The sequence below is a fragment of the Eptatretus burgeri genome, chromosome 20 (assembly GCF_056783735.1).
Source record: "Eptatretus burgeri isolate ZD-2024b chromosome 20, Ebu_testis_v1, whole genome shotgun sequence".
NCBI lineage: Eukaryota > Metazoa > Chordata > Myxini > Myxiniformes > Myxinidae > Eptatretus > Eptatretus burgeri.
Genome location: NC_140980.1, coordinates 2,187,326 through 2,203,150, shown reverse-complemented (window position 1 = coordinate 2,203,150; position 15,825 = coordinate 2,187,326). Strand labels below are relative to the sequence as shown.

The window sequence follows — 15,825 nt, the reverse complement described above, 5'->3', positions numbered from 1 at the left end:
GCCCCTATTTTATAAAAAAAATACCAAAAGTAGCTGGTCGGAAGCTAGTTGCCAGTTCCGCCATTTGTGACGGTCAACTCAATAGTCGATGCCAATTTTCCAAAAATTTTAATCCCGAAGGCAAATGGTGTTATTGAGGGGTGCTGAACTCAAATCTGATGTGTACTCAGATCAAAAATGGCCGATAGTGCCTTAAAATTGAGAAATCAAAGATGGCCGCCAACGACGGGCCGAAATGTATTTATGTTCATTTCTTTTTGACTAAACAAGGTGGAAACTTGAATGAAATGTTCCTTTGGAAGTTTTTCATATACAGGGAATCCAATGCCATATTCAATTTTGACATAAAATGTGAAGAAACTGATTGAAAGTCATATTTATTGCAAAAATTGTCTTTTTTGAAGATGAATAATTCGTCGACCAGATAAGATCCACAAGCCCCATCCCTCTCCCTCCCCACCAGGAACACAGACCGCCCATTTTTTTAAAGCCCAGAGGGCACTACGTATGATTTAAATGTTAGCAGGAAACATATTAGGGATGCAATACCCATTTTGGCTTCGCAAAGTTAGGTACCCCCAAAATAACACTGACGCGCTTCGACGTAAACCAACATTTGACGAGCAATTTGTTCATTTGTAACACGAGAACAATGACAATAATTTTTGATTTAATCGTGCATGAATTGTATGATTTTATCATATTTGCTGTCAGAGCGTTATATACAGTCCTCCATTGTGTGTACAGGTAGATGTGCACACATGAACTTATTCCCGGTCGTCATGACTGTTCCGGCAGTTGTCGCCAAGTTTCCTGCAGTTGCAGCGTTGACTGAGGCACCCCTTCGTGCAACCACATGAGATGATCTCCCTGCATGCTTTCGGGATAGGTGGCAGAGAGAGAGTAGCCGTGGCACTAACTGACCGTCCAGGTGCATCCATCCCATTTCGGTCACTGGAGGAAGAGCAGGATATGGTGAGTGTGCTTGGTTCCAGACACTTGCTTGATAGTGTGAACGCATGATGTGAAACTTTGCTGCATCTGAGGTTGGTGGCAGAGTCTCTTGTGCACGACCGATACAAAACAACGTGACTCGTGCTTTGTTGCATGTATCGACCTCGGGCACGCCATATATCTTGCAGATGAATTTCTCTGTTGATATGGCTATGTTTTCGGTGAGAGGGCCCTTGCCTAGGCCAATCAGATCAGTATGATGTTGCTGGAACACCTGCCAGGCTGTTTTCTTTCCGTGGCAACTGAAATGAGACACACTATCACAGCCGGTTATGGCATGGAAGGTAAGTAGTGTGTCCACTTGACCAGCAGATAGCAACATGCGAATTTCATGTACTGGGAAATACTTTGGAGCCTTCGACGTGCCAGCTTTCATGTAGAGACGTGTACATTTCATTCCGTCGTAGTGTGCTACAAGTAGAAGAAGCATGTCTGTATCACGTACTGACAACTATCGTTTCCATATGAGCATGGATGCAGTGCAAAATCAGCCGGGTATCAGCTTCATCTTGGTCAGCCCTCAGAGAGGAGACTTCGAGATCTGGATCAGATGACTTGACAGTGGCTGCTTCGGCGAACCCCCCCTGCGACTACAACTACTGGTCCATCTCTCAGGCTGTGTTCAATCAGATGGTTTGAAAGTAGTAAAGCGAGATCTGCTTTATTTTCCTCGAGTGCCATAAAGCTAGACCAGTCTGATGGGAGAGGAACTGATGGCTCGTTGTCTATTTGACGACGTACCGGTCGGTGGCGCTGCTTGCGTTTGGTCCTGGTACCTGCTTTGATTGATTCGCCTTGATACCTGTTGAAGACTACGTCGATCCTCTGGTATTTTGCTCTCATCTTGAACACATTGTTAGCAAATGTGTTGGCATCGTCACCAAACGTTCTAATGTCAGGCGGCATTCCAAGTGCCATCACGAGTGCTTGGACATCAATGAGCAGGCAGCTGGGTTCATCGAGTGTAACATTTGCAGGAGTTTGGACTTGTTGCGTCAGTATGTTTGCTAACACAGACTTGTTGGTGGAATGTAGACTACCACGAGTTGTGGCCAAAGATAGTGGGACGGTCATGAGTTCATGCTTGAGGATGTTTTCTAGGTTTACATCGCACCCTGCTCTATAAGCTGTTTTGAGCCTTTGTAGAATGTTCCTGTCCACTTTGATAGTGTTTTGCTTGCCCTTGGAAAGTTGCACGACTTCGTACAAAGAGGCATATGTCTTGGCGTTATTGTTATTAATGGGTGATTTCAGATCCAGGTGCTGGTTCCTATCTGGAGGCTCACACAGACGTTTGTCCACGAAGACTTTCATTTGCGCCTGTGAGCCCTCACATATTATTATTAATATTATTATAATTATATATTATATTAGTAGTATTTGGATTATATTATATTGGATATATCTACAATGAGAAAAAAAACTGCAAACTGAGTAAATTATTCCTGGACACATCGGATCAACCTGCTTGTAGATCTTATCTGGTCGACGAATTATTCATCTTGAATCAGTTTCTTCACATTTTATATCAAAACTGAATATGGCATTGGATTCCCCACAAATGAAAAACTTCCAAAGGAACATTTCATTCAAGTTTCCACCTTGTTTAGTCAAAAAGAAATGAACATAAATACATTTCGGCCCGTCGTTGGCGGCCATCTTTGATTTCTCAATTTTAAGGCATTATCGGCCATTTTTGAGCTGAGTATAACATCAGATTTGAGTTCAGCACCCCTCAATACCCCTAAATAGCTTGTATGCCATAAATTAACACCATTTGCCTTTAGCACCTTAAATAGACACATTTTCACAGATTTTGCCTTGTCCACTATAATGTTTTTTACTATCATAATCGATGAACCGTTGCCAGATATCTCCTAAAATGACAAACGAGATAGGTTTTGAAAATGGCAACTTTCACAACTTTCGTGACCTCGTCCCTGACCTCGAATCCGGGAAAAAATATGTCGTTGGGTATCACTCATCGACCTCTACCCACATACCAAATTACATCAAGATCGGAAGTAAAAAGTTTTCTTTTTACCGGGAGGTGTTTCTGACCATCTTCCAGGTTACGTGGCGGCCAAACGGGACGGAAATTCAAAAATCTGTTCGGTTAGATACAAGATAATATTTTTTACTATCATAATCAATAAACAGTTGCCAAATATCTTGTAGAATGGCAGACTAGATAGGTTTTGAAAATGGCGATTTTTATAACTTACGTGACCTCATGACCTTGACCCTGACCTTGAACCCGGACAAAAGTTATATCGTTGTGGAACACTCATCGACCTCTACCCACATACTAAGTTTCATCAAGATCGGGAAGAAAAATTGTTGACGGACGGACGGACGGACGGACCTTTGGTCCGGCTTTATTAGGTCATCTCGGTAGAGATGACCTAAAAAGGGGTAACTTGAGAGGGGAAAGGTGGAAAAAGGGTAGATGGAGGGGGAGAAAGGGATAAAGGGGGAAGATGGAGGGGGGTATAGAAAAGGGGTAGATGGAGGGAGGAAAGGTAGAAAAGGGGAAGATGGAGGGGGAGGGAAAGATAGAAAAGGGGTTGATGGAGGGAGGAAAGATAGAAAAGGGGTTGATGGAGGGGGGAGAGATAGAAAAGGGGTCGATGGAGGGGGAGAGATAGAAAAGGGGTCGATGGAGGAGGGAGAGATAGAAAAGGGGTTGATGGAGGGGGGAGAGATAGAAAAGGGGTCGATGGAGGGGGAGAGATATAAAAGGGGTCGATGGAGGAGGGAGAGATAGAAAAGGGGTTGATGGAGGGGGAGAGATAGAAAAGGGGTCAATGGAGGGTTAGATAGAAAAGGGGTCGATGGAGGGGAGATAGAAAAGGGGTCGATGGAGGGGTAGATAGAAAAGGGGTCGATGGAGGGGAGATAGAAAAGGGGTCGATGGAGGGGGGAAGGTAAAAAGGGGGAGATGGAGGGAGGAAAGGTAGAAAATGAGTCGAGGGAGAGGGATAGAAAGGGTGGATGGAGGGGAAGAAAAGAAGTCGAGGGAGGGGGGAGGGTATAAAAGAAGTCGATGGAGGGGAGGGTATAAAAGGGGTCGAGGGAGGGTGAGGGTATAAAAGGGGTCGATGGAGGGGGAGGGTAGAAAGAAGGGGAGTTAACACAGCGATAACGAGACATGAGGACCACACTGTACTTCATATCGAATGCACAAAAGCCATGACGATCTAATATATGAAAGTGAAGACGGAGTACTGTTGGTTAAAAATTAAAACACGACATATTGAAGTGTGACACAAATGAAGGCGAAGAAATACAAATCTAATCCGTTTCAGGAAAAAAAAAAACATTCAAAATCCGTTTCATCTCAAACGAGAGATCCAACGAACCTTGTTCAAGCGTTGTGACGTTTTCGGCGGAATTTTCAAGAGATGAACGGAACAGATTGTGGAGAAATAAATGTTTCCAACGAGCACAGCGCCGGCAACGACGATTACCATGGCGAAAGAAAAATGGCGCCGGATTTAGAATGTTCCACAAGAGAAAGGGAACCCGCCCGGAGACGGGAAACCCCGCTGTGTATCCCTCCGCGAAGCACTACTTGTAACTAGACAGGAATCGTTAATTACTCCACGCGATGTTAATGTAAATATGTACATTGGTTCGATCTGAGGTCGCCCATATCGGGAAATCTTTCATTGAGCAGTTTTCGCTCCTCATATGTTTACTTTATCTTCGCGGATGGATTCCACCGGCACTGACGTAATGAAACGGTGATGCGGTTGACGAGAAAAGGTTTTCTTAATTTCGGATTTTTATTCATTTTATTTCTCAACAAACAAGAGACGTTTGGGAAAAAGGTTTTTTTTTTAATAATTAATGATTTCGTGAATAAAAAGCGTGACACGTGACGCTCGACGAAGTTTCTGCACCGACATGAACATTCAGGTTTCGTCACCACGAGGAAGAACTGACTGGAAGGGCACACTCGGTCGAGCGAGTTACCTCAGGCAGGCTGAACGGTTCACGTTGTGCGTCCCAATGATTGGCTGAATCTGGATCGGCACCTGACCCCAAATATCCAATCGGCTCGGCGTCTCCTCTGTTGGCTGCGTGACGTCATGGGAATTCCCTCACCCAAGGATTCTCCACATAGTTAGTTGTCCCACTTGGATCGGATGACCGAAATTGTATAAAATAAGGCAATGTAAATGTACGCCTGATAATTACGGAATCGGAAATGGCGTATGTGCTTGAGATATCCCAGATTCAGATCATGGTTCAAAAACAATCCCCATCTGCATCCGAGGGTGGGCAGACTTGCCATTTTCACCTGTACACGTGGCACAGTGCAAGTGGTTTTGTCCACTGCTGGAGACAGGGGGAATTATTAGTCATGGCACAAAATATAATTACCCTATTATACCCAACCCAGTCGCTTCCTCGGGGAGCGGGTGTTTGTCGTAATTTTTGAACGGGTGAATATGACATGATAAACACCAATACGCCTCCCGAAATACAATTCCTTGCACCAAGGATCAGGAATATATGGTAAACCAAGTTTTTTTAAAACACAACTGCAGACGATATCTATCTATAATTCCAGCAATCTGTGTTTGTGTGTGTGTGTGTGTGTGTGTGTGTGTGTGTGTGTGTGTGTGTGTGTGTGTGTGTGTGTGTGTGTGTGTGTGTGTGTGTGTGTGTGTGTGTGTGTGTGTCTGTGACCGCTGTTTCTCGACAACCACTTGTCTGATCTAATTCAAACTTGCCAGGTATATTGCTGGGGACCTGAGTATGTGCCTTTTCAAGGTTTGATATTAATCGGACAAATGGTTCCCAAGTTATGGCCATTTATTTACCAAGCAATGACAGGACACGTTGCTGCGGAGGTGTGGCCGATGGGGAAGAGAACCTCAGCTGAATTCCCCATTAGTTACAATGTACGGACTTCCGGATAGTGATGACTTCGTGTATTCTAATAATTTATCGATTTATTATGCGCATTTATAGATAAACACAATGCCCCAATCAAGTCGTCGTTTACGGCAGCGAAGGAACGAAGGAACAGTGTGTTTGTTTGAAAGATTTTTTTTTTCTTTTTCTGTATTTCTCTTCTCTTTGTGCTTTTCCTTGCGATGACATTGCGAAAAGGCAAAATACATTGGCGTTAATTGAATAATTGGCCATTAAAACTAAATTGCGAATAATCGTAACTGCGATATGCGAACTTCCGAACAGTGAGGACTTAACTTCCGGACTTCCGGATCGTGATGACTTACTGTATTCTTTCTCGATTTTTTTCTCGATTTATCGACTTACTGTATTCTTTCTTTCTCGATTTCTGTACTTTCTCGATTTTCTTATACACAATGTCCCAATCCAGTCGTCGTTTACGACAGCGTTTCCTCAGCAATGTTGTTTATGAAGAGGTGCCAACCAGATAAAGGTGTGTACATGTGGACAATTTTTATTATTATTTATTTGTTGAAGAAAATTGTTCCAAAAATGATTTATCAAAAAAAGTGCACAACTTGTTTTTGTTTCCAAGTGTCAAAACGGTGTTGCCTTGGGAAGTGTTGAGGAATTCAGCTCCACTCAACATGCTTGCCAATGAAATACATCTCATTTTGGTGGTATGCTTTGCAAACTATTTTTTTTAAAACTATTTTCAAACTAAAACAATTCGAACATGTAATACCGAATGACACTGTACTTTCAGGTCTCCTACAAATCCTACCCTGACGCCTCACCGTGGCATAGGAGTGGCAATGGTCAATGGCAGCGAATGTCATGGCGAGCAAAGACAGGGAGGTAAACTTGATTTTAATTTGGATTTTAATTAACTCTGTGTGTGTAAGTATCACAGCAGTTGTTACTTCAATGCAAGTGATAATTCGTGGAATGCATGTGAACATTCCGTACGGGCACGCACCACTTCCGGATAGTGATGACTTCGTGTATTGTAATAATTTCTCGATTTCTTATGCGCATTTTTAGATAAACACAATGCCCCAATCCAGTCGTGGTTTATAAGAGCGAAGGAACGGCCTGTGTGGTTGTTTGAAAGTTGTTTTTTATTTTTTGCACGTATGGGCACGCGAGAGCGAAGGAATGGCCTGTGTGGTTGTTGTTTCTGGCACGCGGTTTGAAAGTTTTATGTTTTTTTGCATGTACGGCCACGCATGTACGGGCACGCACGTACGGGCATGCACTAGTATTCAACAATCGGGACACGTTGGCCGTTCCAGGATCGTAAAAACCGGACTTCATGCTCCTTTCACCACCAGAAGCAGAACCGCCATTTCGAGGTCGCTTCAAACGCGGTCCGTCGTTGTCACCTCGGTAATAACATTTGAGTTTGCAACCACAATTATATGAAGGATTAAGCTCGTGTTGTTTCTCATTCTGACTGGAGGTGTGAACCAACCACGTGAGTAACACAAGGAGAGCAACCTGCAGCGGAATGTTACAGGGAACAAAAAGCGTGGATGGACAGGTACGTGTGGGGGAAATTGATTGGGAAGGTGGGAATGAGACGAAATATCACGTATGTGCTCCAGCTGGACATGAATGGATGGTGGTGCAGTTACACAGTTGGTGGGACCAAATGCCCTTTTTGGTCGATTAATATTTCTTCCTTTTTTATTTTCCTAGGAGATCCTGTAAAATTACAGTATCTCACCAATTGAACCTTCCATGTGGGGTTCACCCGAGGATCCAACAAGTGGGAAAAACAGGGTGATGGAGGACTTCCAGATGATGGAGGAAGAACTTCCTGAGATGCAGGAGGAATTTCCCTACTTTATTGAGGAACAATTTCCCGAGGTTATGAAGGAAGAATTTCGTGAGATGGTGGAGGAATTTCCCGAAATGGAGGACGAATTTCCCGAGATGCAGGATGAATTTCCTGGGTTTGTAGTGGAAGAATTTCCTGAGATGCAGAAGGAATTTCCCTGGTTGATGGAGGAAGAATTTTCCAAGATGGAGGAACAATTTCCCGAGATGCAGGAGTAATTTCCCTGGTTGACGGAGGAAGAATTTTCCAAGATGGAGGAAGGATTTCCCGAGATGCAGGAGGAATTTCCCGGGTTTATGGAGGAGGAATTTCCCGAGATGGAGGAAGACTTTCCTTGAGATCTCCTCCCAGCTGGAACCTTTCTCATATCTCTCGTGTAATTTTTGCCTTGAATGACGTTTACACAATCATTTCTTCTTTGAAGACATGAAGGAAATATTTAATTTGAGGCTGGGATTCCAACCAGAAGCGAGGAAAGAAGAGGAGCAACGGGAGACGTCGCCATAAAGTGCGCAAAAACTCGGGAAACTCCATGATCTCCGTTGGAGGACTTTGATTGGATTTGGGAATGTTATTGTTGTGCAAGTTTAATGAAGTAAAAATTTAGAATACCATTCATTCATCTTGTTGGAGTATTTCCACTCGGTTTTTATTCTGTTTCTCGAACACATAAATATCAATTTATTATGGCAACATTTGTTATTTCAAGCAATATAGTTGTGGAGAATTCATTTCCCTGTGTTAATGTTTGTGTATGTTGTGCAAGTTTCATTAATAAGTGAAAAACATTTCCAAATTACTTTATCCTGTCATTGGATATATATATATATATATATATATATATATATATATATATATATATATATATATATATATATATTATTTTTTTTTTTTATTACAGTCGTTTGCAATGTTCACAGCGATAACTAAAACGGCACTTGGTAGAGCGCATACCTCCATCAAGATGAAAAGTTTAGTTTTGGATCCTTCTGTGATGTGACCAAGTTTGAATGTAAAATATATTCATGTTCCACCAACGTTTTGCCTCAGGTATATTCATGTTTTGCATCAGGCATATTTCTGCTCAGCCCATGCGTCATGTCATCCCACTGCCAGTGGGCGAGTGCGGTGTTTCCCGGTAAGGCGGCACGTGTACATGTGTCAAACAGGCACGGTTTTTACCAACGCATTTGTTGTATTTTAAAGAAAGAAAAAGTGATTTCAACCTCTGAAAGTGTTGCTTAAACTGCATGGAGCATTCATATTCAACAATCGGGACACATAGGCCGTTCCAGGATCGTCAAAACCTGACTTCATGCTCGTGTCGCCACCAGAAGCAGAACCGCCATTTCGAGGTCGCCTCAAACCCGGTACGTCGTTGTTACCTCGGAAATGACATTTGACTTTGCAACCGCAATTATATGAAGGATCAAGCTCGTGTTTTTTTCTCATTTTGAATGGAGGTGTGAACCAACCACGTGGGTTACACAAGGAGAGCAACCTGCAGCGGAATGTTACAGAGAACAAAAAGCTTTGGATGGACAGGTACGTGTGGGGGAAATTGATTGGGAAGGTGAGAATGAGATGATATACCACGTATGTGCTGCAGCTGGACATGAATGGATGGTGGTGCAGTTACACAGTTGGTGGGACCAAATGCCTTTCTTGGTCGATTAATATTTCTCCTTTTTTCATTTTCCTAGGATATCCTGTAAGATTACACCCAAGGATGGGAAAAACTGGATGATGGAGGAGGAATTTCCCGAGATGGAGGAGAAAATTCCCGAGATGGAGGAGAAATTTCCCGAGATGGAGGAAGAACTTCCCGAGATTCAGGAGGAATTTCCCAAAATGGAGGAGGCATTTCCCGAAATGGAGGAGGCATTTCCCGAAATGGAGGAGGCATTTCCCGGGTTTGTGGAGAAAGAATTTCCCTAGTTAATGGAGGAGGAATTTCCTGGGATGGAGGAAGAATTTCCTGAGATGCAGGAGGAATTTCCCGAGATAGAGGAAGAATTTCCTGAGATGCAGGAGGAATTTCCCGAGATGGAGGAGGGATTTCCTGGGTTTATGGAGGAAGAATTTCCCGAGTTTATGGAGGAGGAATTTTCCGAGACAGAGGAACAATTTCCCTGAGATCTCCTCCCAGCTGGAACCTTTCTCATATCTCGTGTAATTTTTGCCATGATTGACGTTTACACAATCATTTCTTCTTTGAAGGCATGAAGGAAATATTTGATTTGAGGTTGGGATTCCAACCAGAAGCCAGGAAAGAAGAGGAGCAACGGGAGACGTCGCCACAAAGCAAAAGCTCAGGAAATCCCATGATCTCCATTGGAGGACCTTGATTGATTTGGGAATGTTGTTGTTGAGTAAGTTTAATGAATTAAAATTTTACAATTCCATTCATTTATCTTGTTGGAGTATTTCCACTCGATTTTTCTTCTATTCCTCGAACACATAAATATCAATTTATTATATCAACATTTGTTATTTCAAGCCACATTGTTGTGGAGAATGCATTTCCCTCTACATATATATTTATTTATTGATATAGACTTATATTTCTATATGCTTATATATGTATATATATATGTATATGTATATATATATATAATTATTAATTTATTTATGTATATCCACATATTATATATCTGTGTGTATGTATGTATGTATGTATCTTTCTATATTCACCGTTTCAATTCCACATTGTTTGCTTGCTATATAACACTCGGAGGTGCAACACGTGGGTTCAAAATGGCGAGAAAAAAAAAATTAAAAAATTGTCTTATCAAGAGGAATCTCTGGCGCTCAAAAGAAACAAAGGCAAAGACGGGATGATGCGAACCGGACACAATAAAAAGTAAAGAAACATCGAATCTCGCAGAAAAAATGAGACAAAGTTCTGAGTTCAGAGAGAGGATGAACTGGTCACAGACACTGAAGCTCACAGAGAGGCCAGCCATAGTTTAAGCTCTATGTGTGGGGGAAACAGAAGCAACGTTGCTACAAATCCCACCCGCGCGAAGCACACGTACCTCGCTAGTTATGTATAAATTTGATTCCTATCCTGCACGTGCGGAGAAAAAAACATCAGGGTTGTTTGAATCAGATTTTCTTTTTCATGAAGGCGTATTTGCATTGAACACAAAGTTTACGTTTCCTTCTGCATCAGGGTATAAATTTCAAAATGTCTCTGACTTTTGCACAACAGCATATCTGCAAATCATAAAAAAAATTTTGGTGTTCAGAAATCATTCTTCAGTTGTCTTTTAGACTTCATTGCATATTGGAAGGCCTTGGAAGAAGCGTGGAACACTTAAAGTTTGATATTGATATGATTTTGGTTTCCTGCATTTCCATGTTTGAAGATAATTTCTGGTTGGTGTTTTCTTTTTTCACCACATAAGAATAATTGAATAATCATGTAACTAAAACCTGCTGGTGGCTTCGCGGTTGGGGTGGTGGCTTGGGATCTTGAGTTCAAGCCCCACCAGGGGGTTCACTCAGCCTGTCATTCTGTGGTCGGTGAAATGAGTACCAGTCCAGCAGCCAAAATAAAAGACTTCACAATAAGGGAAAAGGTTTTGATGAATTAATTAAATCTGGTGTGGGTGCGGCAGAGGCACGATGGGCCGAATGGCCTTCTCCTGTGCATAAAAAAATTCCTTGTAATCGTTATATTCAAACGGTATATTTACAGAGACGATTGAACAACACATCAAATCAGCTTTAAAACTTTTAAAACAGATGGAAGATCTGCTTTGACAGAACATTGCTTCCTCGGACACGTTCTCAGGCTTCGCCCGAGAAGCTGCTTCACTCAGGCTCGGTTTACAAGAGGAAAATCTCTTCTTGGACGTGGCTTCAACATCAAAACGTTCATGGTTCAATGTGCACCTGTCTGCGTCCACCTTTGCAAAGCAGTCAAACCATCATAAATAAAACGGCTTTTCGCAGGTTCGTGTCGAGCTCACCTTCGTGTGGACCGGCACGAGAGTGAAAATACTCGGTCACCAACAGCGCACGGTTATATATCAGCAATGCTTGGAAGGTTTGTTAAATTTATTCATCTAAACGTGACCAATCATCGACCTTTTGTGTGCTTCGTGTGATGCAAATAAATCTGTGTAATAATGGGGATTGTGTTTGAACCTCAAAGAAATGACGTTTGAAAGAGGCAATGGAGGGTTAAAGGAGGTTTAAATCGGTTGGCCGGAAAAAAAAGGAGCAATTTTACTTTTCTTGAAATCCAAACTGGCATCAAAACATCCGACGACTACCTGATGCCTTTGGAAGCGTATTTCTAACTTCGGCGATGTGTTCGCTCGTTGTTTATTTGCCAAAGTTTCCCAGTTCAGGTTGTGAAGACCCTCCAATCCTGGCCAAGAATTGAGGTGAGTCAACTGAGGATTGTCGAATAATACGGTTTATTGAAAGGAACACAACGCATGCATGCGGACTGCGGAGGTTGCGCAACGACTGACCAGACTCCGTACCACTCTGAAGTTCACACTCCAAAACTCTCACATATATAAAATCTATTCCTAGGTAGTTCAAAGGAAAGACTGGGTGGGGACTAAAAAGCAAATCTACAAGTGAGCTGTCTCAAAGATGCAAGTGGGCTCTTTTCCCGCATTGGCAATCCAACATCTTTCTCACAGCAATTCTCCCTCCACCCCCACCATGCTGCGAGACATCGCTGGCACAAGTTCATAAACAGAAGTAAAAACCCTTTGTGGTTCCAAGGACTGGAATTCATAACAGTTTGTCCAAGGGCCTGCTGCAAGTTTGTTTATGGAAAGGAGAAGAGCCACTGTAGACTTGCCTAAAATGCATTTTTTTAAGACGGCAAGGACATTGGTTTGAATCCGGACAGCTAACTAATATAGATACTGGCTTTGGATTAAATGTTTGAATATGGATCTAACGTGGCCACCCAATAATCACACCTGACACAGGTTGTGTTCAGAATTAAATCGTCGTCATTAACTGCATAACTTAAACCTCATTTGACAAGATTATGTGTTTACTCGAGTTAAAGCGGAGTGACCGCAAGAGTGAGCGCAGTTACAGATTAATCAAAGCGAAAGGACGTGGTCCGCATGCCCGGTCAGAGGTGAAAGGTGAAGGACGGTACGCTGTGGTACCCGAGTGAAGAGCGAGAGCTGTTTTGGGAACAGCGAACCACGTGATCGCGGTGTCTGATTGGTTCCCGCCAAATCACGCATCCATGATCTAAATTCTAAAATAAACACAAAGATTGAAAGTTTCGTTTTAAATGATTGTTTGTGTTTCAGATTGTGTTGTGAAAGTGAAAATGAAGTTCGAGTTCGGCGATGATCATTCCCTCGACACGAATCAACGTTCTTTATGTTCTGTTTTTGTATTTATGGACAATCTTCCCTCTATGACAGAGCTTTATACGAGGACGTGGGTATGTATGTACCAACTACTCCTCCGGGAGGATTTGACCGAGGAAGCTGAAACTTGCAGGGATTAATGATGGAACCGCGACATTGTGTCTGTGCAAGTTTCCATCGATTCCATCAAGTTTTGAGGAAACAGTTAATTCAGGACCCTTCGGGACCCCCATTCCTTGATGATAGGAGGAAAACCACGGGGTAACCTTCCTGGGTCGGATTGCGGGAGAGTGTGACGGAGTGGTGCTGAGGTGTCGTCCACCAGACGGCGATCTCCTTCGGTTAACCTGAGGCCGTCCCTTCGGGTGGGTGCCTGGAATGTCCTATCCCTAAGAGAGGATGATCACCTGTCTCTGTTATCATCTGAGCTCAAGCGTTTGGACATCGGAATTGCAGCTCTCTCTCTGACGTTCGGAGACCGGATAGTGGCGACAGACCTTCATAGTTGGTGAGACAAAATACAACGGAGACCTGCTGGCGGAGAGGAAGGTGTGAAAATGGACCGGGACGAACCAACATTTCCATTCCATACAAACAGAAAGACGAAGAGAAGAGAGAAAACAAAATCATGATCGTTGGTGGAGAATGCCTCATCCATGTCATGTTAACTCACTCCGAGTCGAAATCGTGATTTTCATCGATGGACATGGAACTGGTGCTCTCGGTAAATACACCTCCTCTTCCCGTTGCTCTTTCTCAAAAACTTTTTGCACAACTCTCACCTTCTGTTGCTTTTGATTGGGAGAGTGAGTGGACACTTGCTCTGAACTTTGGGTTTCCGAACTGCAGCCTTCATGGTTGGCATGGTCCGCTTTGGAAGAACCCTGTGATCAGGGATGCTCGACTTATCAGCAATGTTGGAAGAAAAAAAACAAACATCACAAAAACAGCAATGGGTTTGCTGAAGAAAGTCACACGAACTCGGAGCATCAAAAACACATCATGAGCTCAACAGGTCAACCAACTACAGATAGCACAATCTCACAACCACATATATACACACGGGCGAAAAAAAAACAAAACAAGAACTGGAAGGGCAGTGACCTCCCTTTATAGAGCAGGGTAGGATAAGGTTGTATTCTGTTATACCTCGTGTACAGACAAAGGCAGGTGAGGACTGAAGCACAAAGGGCATGAAGGAAGTGATACTCACTTAAATCATGGGCTACACAGCCAGGGTGGGAAAGTGGGTTGTGGAGCCCTGGTTGGGGGTAGAACACTTTCCCCAATGGGAGGGAAGGCCAGAAAGGCGACGGCACCCACTGGCAGCAGGGGGGCAATTGTGACGTCAGCCGCGTGCACGAAGACAGTCCGGGAGGAGGTAAATGAGGTATCAGTGCATGTGCACGGCAGAAGACATCTCGGCTCGATCTCTCCACTTCGCCACTGACCACCGAGATATGCGGATGCCATCCTCTCCTCTCCGCATCAAACTTCACCCTGTGCCCGGATAGAGACCAGTTCATACCTGCACATATCCTCACCTGCTCCCATTATGGCACGACTGCAGGTGGATACCTTGAGTCCTGGGGGGACTCTGTTTGACCTTCTGGAACCTGCTAAAGGAGATCAGAACCAACAAGAGACCTTTCCACCCCTTCCCCAAACATTCACCCATCTTTTGTTTGTTTTTTTTTTATTGACATTAAACACGACGATTCATCACTTGAGATGCTTTTGTTATTGGATAGTCAATTGAGGAGAAATCAATATTTCCCCCTCGTGACCAGTCCTTGAGACGGCCGAAATGACTCAATGATTTCTGGGTGGCCAACAGAGCAAAGTCACGTGAAGGTGGAAGACCTCTGTACTTGTTTCTCATCAGGGTGCTCGCAGATATCTTCAGGTACTGGAATTGTTGTCAAAAGGTTATTGAGGGACATCTGCACAGGGGTAGATGGGGAAAAGGACGATTGAAATGAGGACAAAATGGACAAGGTGTCAGCAGTTGGCAGTGGGATGATATATATCAAACGTGGCAGTTGCTGTGATTCCAAATAATCATCTTCTCGGCTTGGATGTTCAACATCCTGTGTAGTTCCAGGTCAGACACACTCGGATTACTGTTTAGCCCCCCGAGAGGGTTCCCACCGTGTGCTGCCTTTTTGGCTGCTGGTTGCATCATTGGTTCAGGGCGCGGCTGTGCCGCTAACAGCCCCTGTTACTCGTATCCTGGTGCTCATTTCGCCAACCTCGGAAGGATGACAGGCTGAGTCAACCCCCTGGTGTTAATTCAGTGGGTAAAAAACGGGGCTCGAACTCAGGACCCTAGGATCTCAAGCCACCACCCTGACTGCTAAACCAACACCAGGCTGCCCGAGAGGGTGAAGACTCATCAGGAGCCGGAAATAGATCATTTAGGATCAATTATTCCAACCTGTGACTCAATATAGTGTTTCTTGATGTGTTTTGAAATGCAATAATAAATAATAAATAACAACGCCAAAGACGGGGATTAAAGTGAACGAGGAGGGGACTGGGGGAAATATGGGGAGGGGGACGGTTGTTGAAGAAGGAGGGCACACTGGCAGGAGAGAAAGTGACGTCATTAGCGATTGTCGGACCGGGATTCAATAATTAATTTGACCCGCTGGTTGCATCATTCATCACTCATGTGTA

The 15,825-nt window shown here is 43.5% G+C and overlaps 1 protein-coding gene and 1 long non-coding RNA gene across 5 annotated transcripts in view; one reads left to right on the top strand and one right to left on the bottom strand.

Moving 5' to 3' along the window:
• Positions 1 to 4,581, bottom strand: part of LOC147008307 (uncharacterized) — a 50,019-nt gene extending 45,438 nt beyond the window's left edge. The window contains exon 1 of one of the 2 annotated variants that reach the window (XR_015053544.1): positions 4,377 to 4,581. This is a non-coding gene — a long non-coding RNA (uncharacterized LOC147008307). The remainder of the gene's footprint in view (positions 1 to 4,376) is intronic. The other variant, XR_015053543.1, reaches the window with a different exon arrangement.
• A 132-nt stretch (positions 4,582 to 4,713) lies between these two features.
• LOC147008306 (uncharacterized) lies at positions 4,714 to 9,868 on the top strand. Of its 3 annotated transcripts, none has more exons than XM_085865236.1 (6): positions 4,714 to 6,620; positions 6,707 to 7,483; positions 8,834 to 8,921; positions 9,118 to 9,153; positions 9,247 to 9,328; positions 9,487 to 9,868. In XM_085865236.1, exons 2-6 carry the CDS (start codon positions 7,451 to 7,453, stop codon positions 9,719 to 9,721), a joined length of 474 nt encoding a protein of 157 aa, XP_085721362.1. In that variant the 5' UTR covers positions 4,714 to 6,620; positions 6,707 to 7,450; the 3' UTR covers positions 9,722 to 9,868. The 3 variants fall into 3 exon arrangements, with proteins under 3 accessions (XP_085721362.1, XP_085721361.1, XP_085721363.1); XM_085865235.1 differs by having other exon boundaries at positions 9,069 to 9,153; XM_085865237.1 differs by lacking the exons at positions 4,714 to 6,620; positions 6,707 to 7,483 and having other exon boundaries at positions 8,736 to 8,921.
• The last annotated feature ends 5,957 nt before the right edge of the window (positions 9,869 to 15,825 follow it).

Coding starts and splice junctions, on each gene's coding strand:
- LOC147008306 (XM_085865235.1), top strand. Junction 8,922..9,068: donor GGCGAGTGCGGTGTTTCCCG/GTAAGGCGGCAC, acceptor CGGGACACATAG/GCCGTTCCAGGATCGTCAAA. Junction 9,154..9,246: donor TCGAGGTCGCCTCAAACCCG/GTACGTCGTTGT, acceptor TTTTGAATGGAG/GTGTGAACCAACCACGTGGG.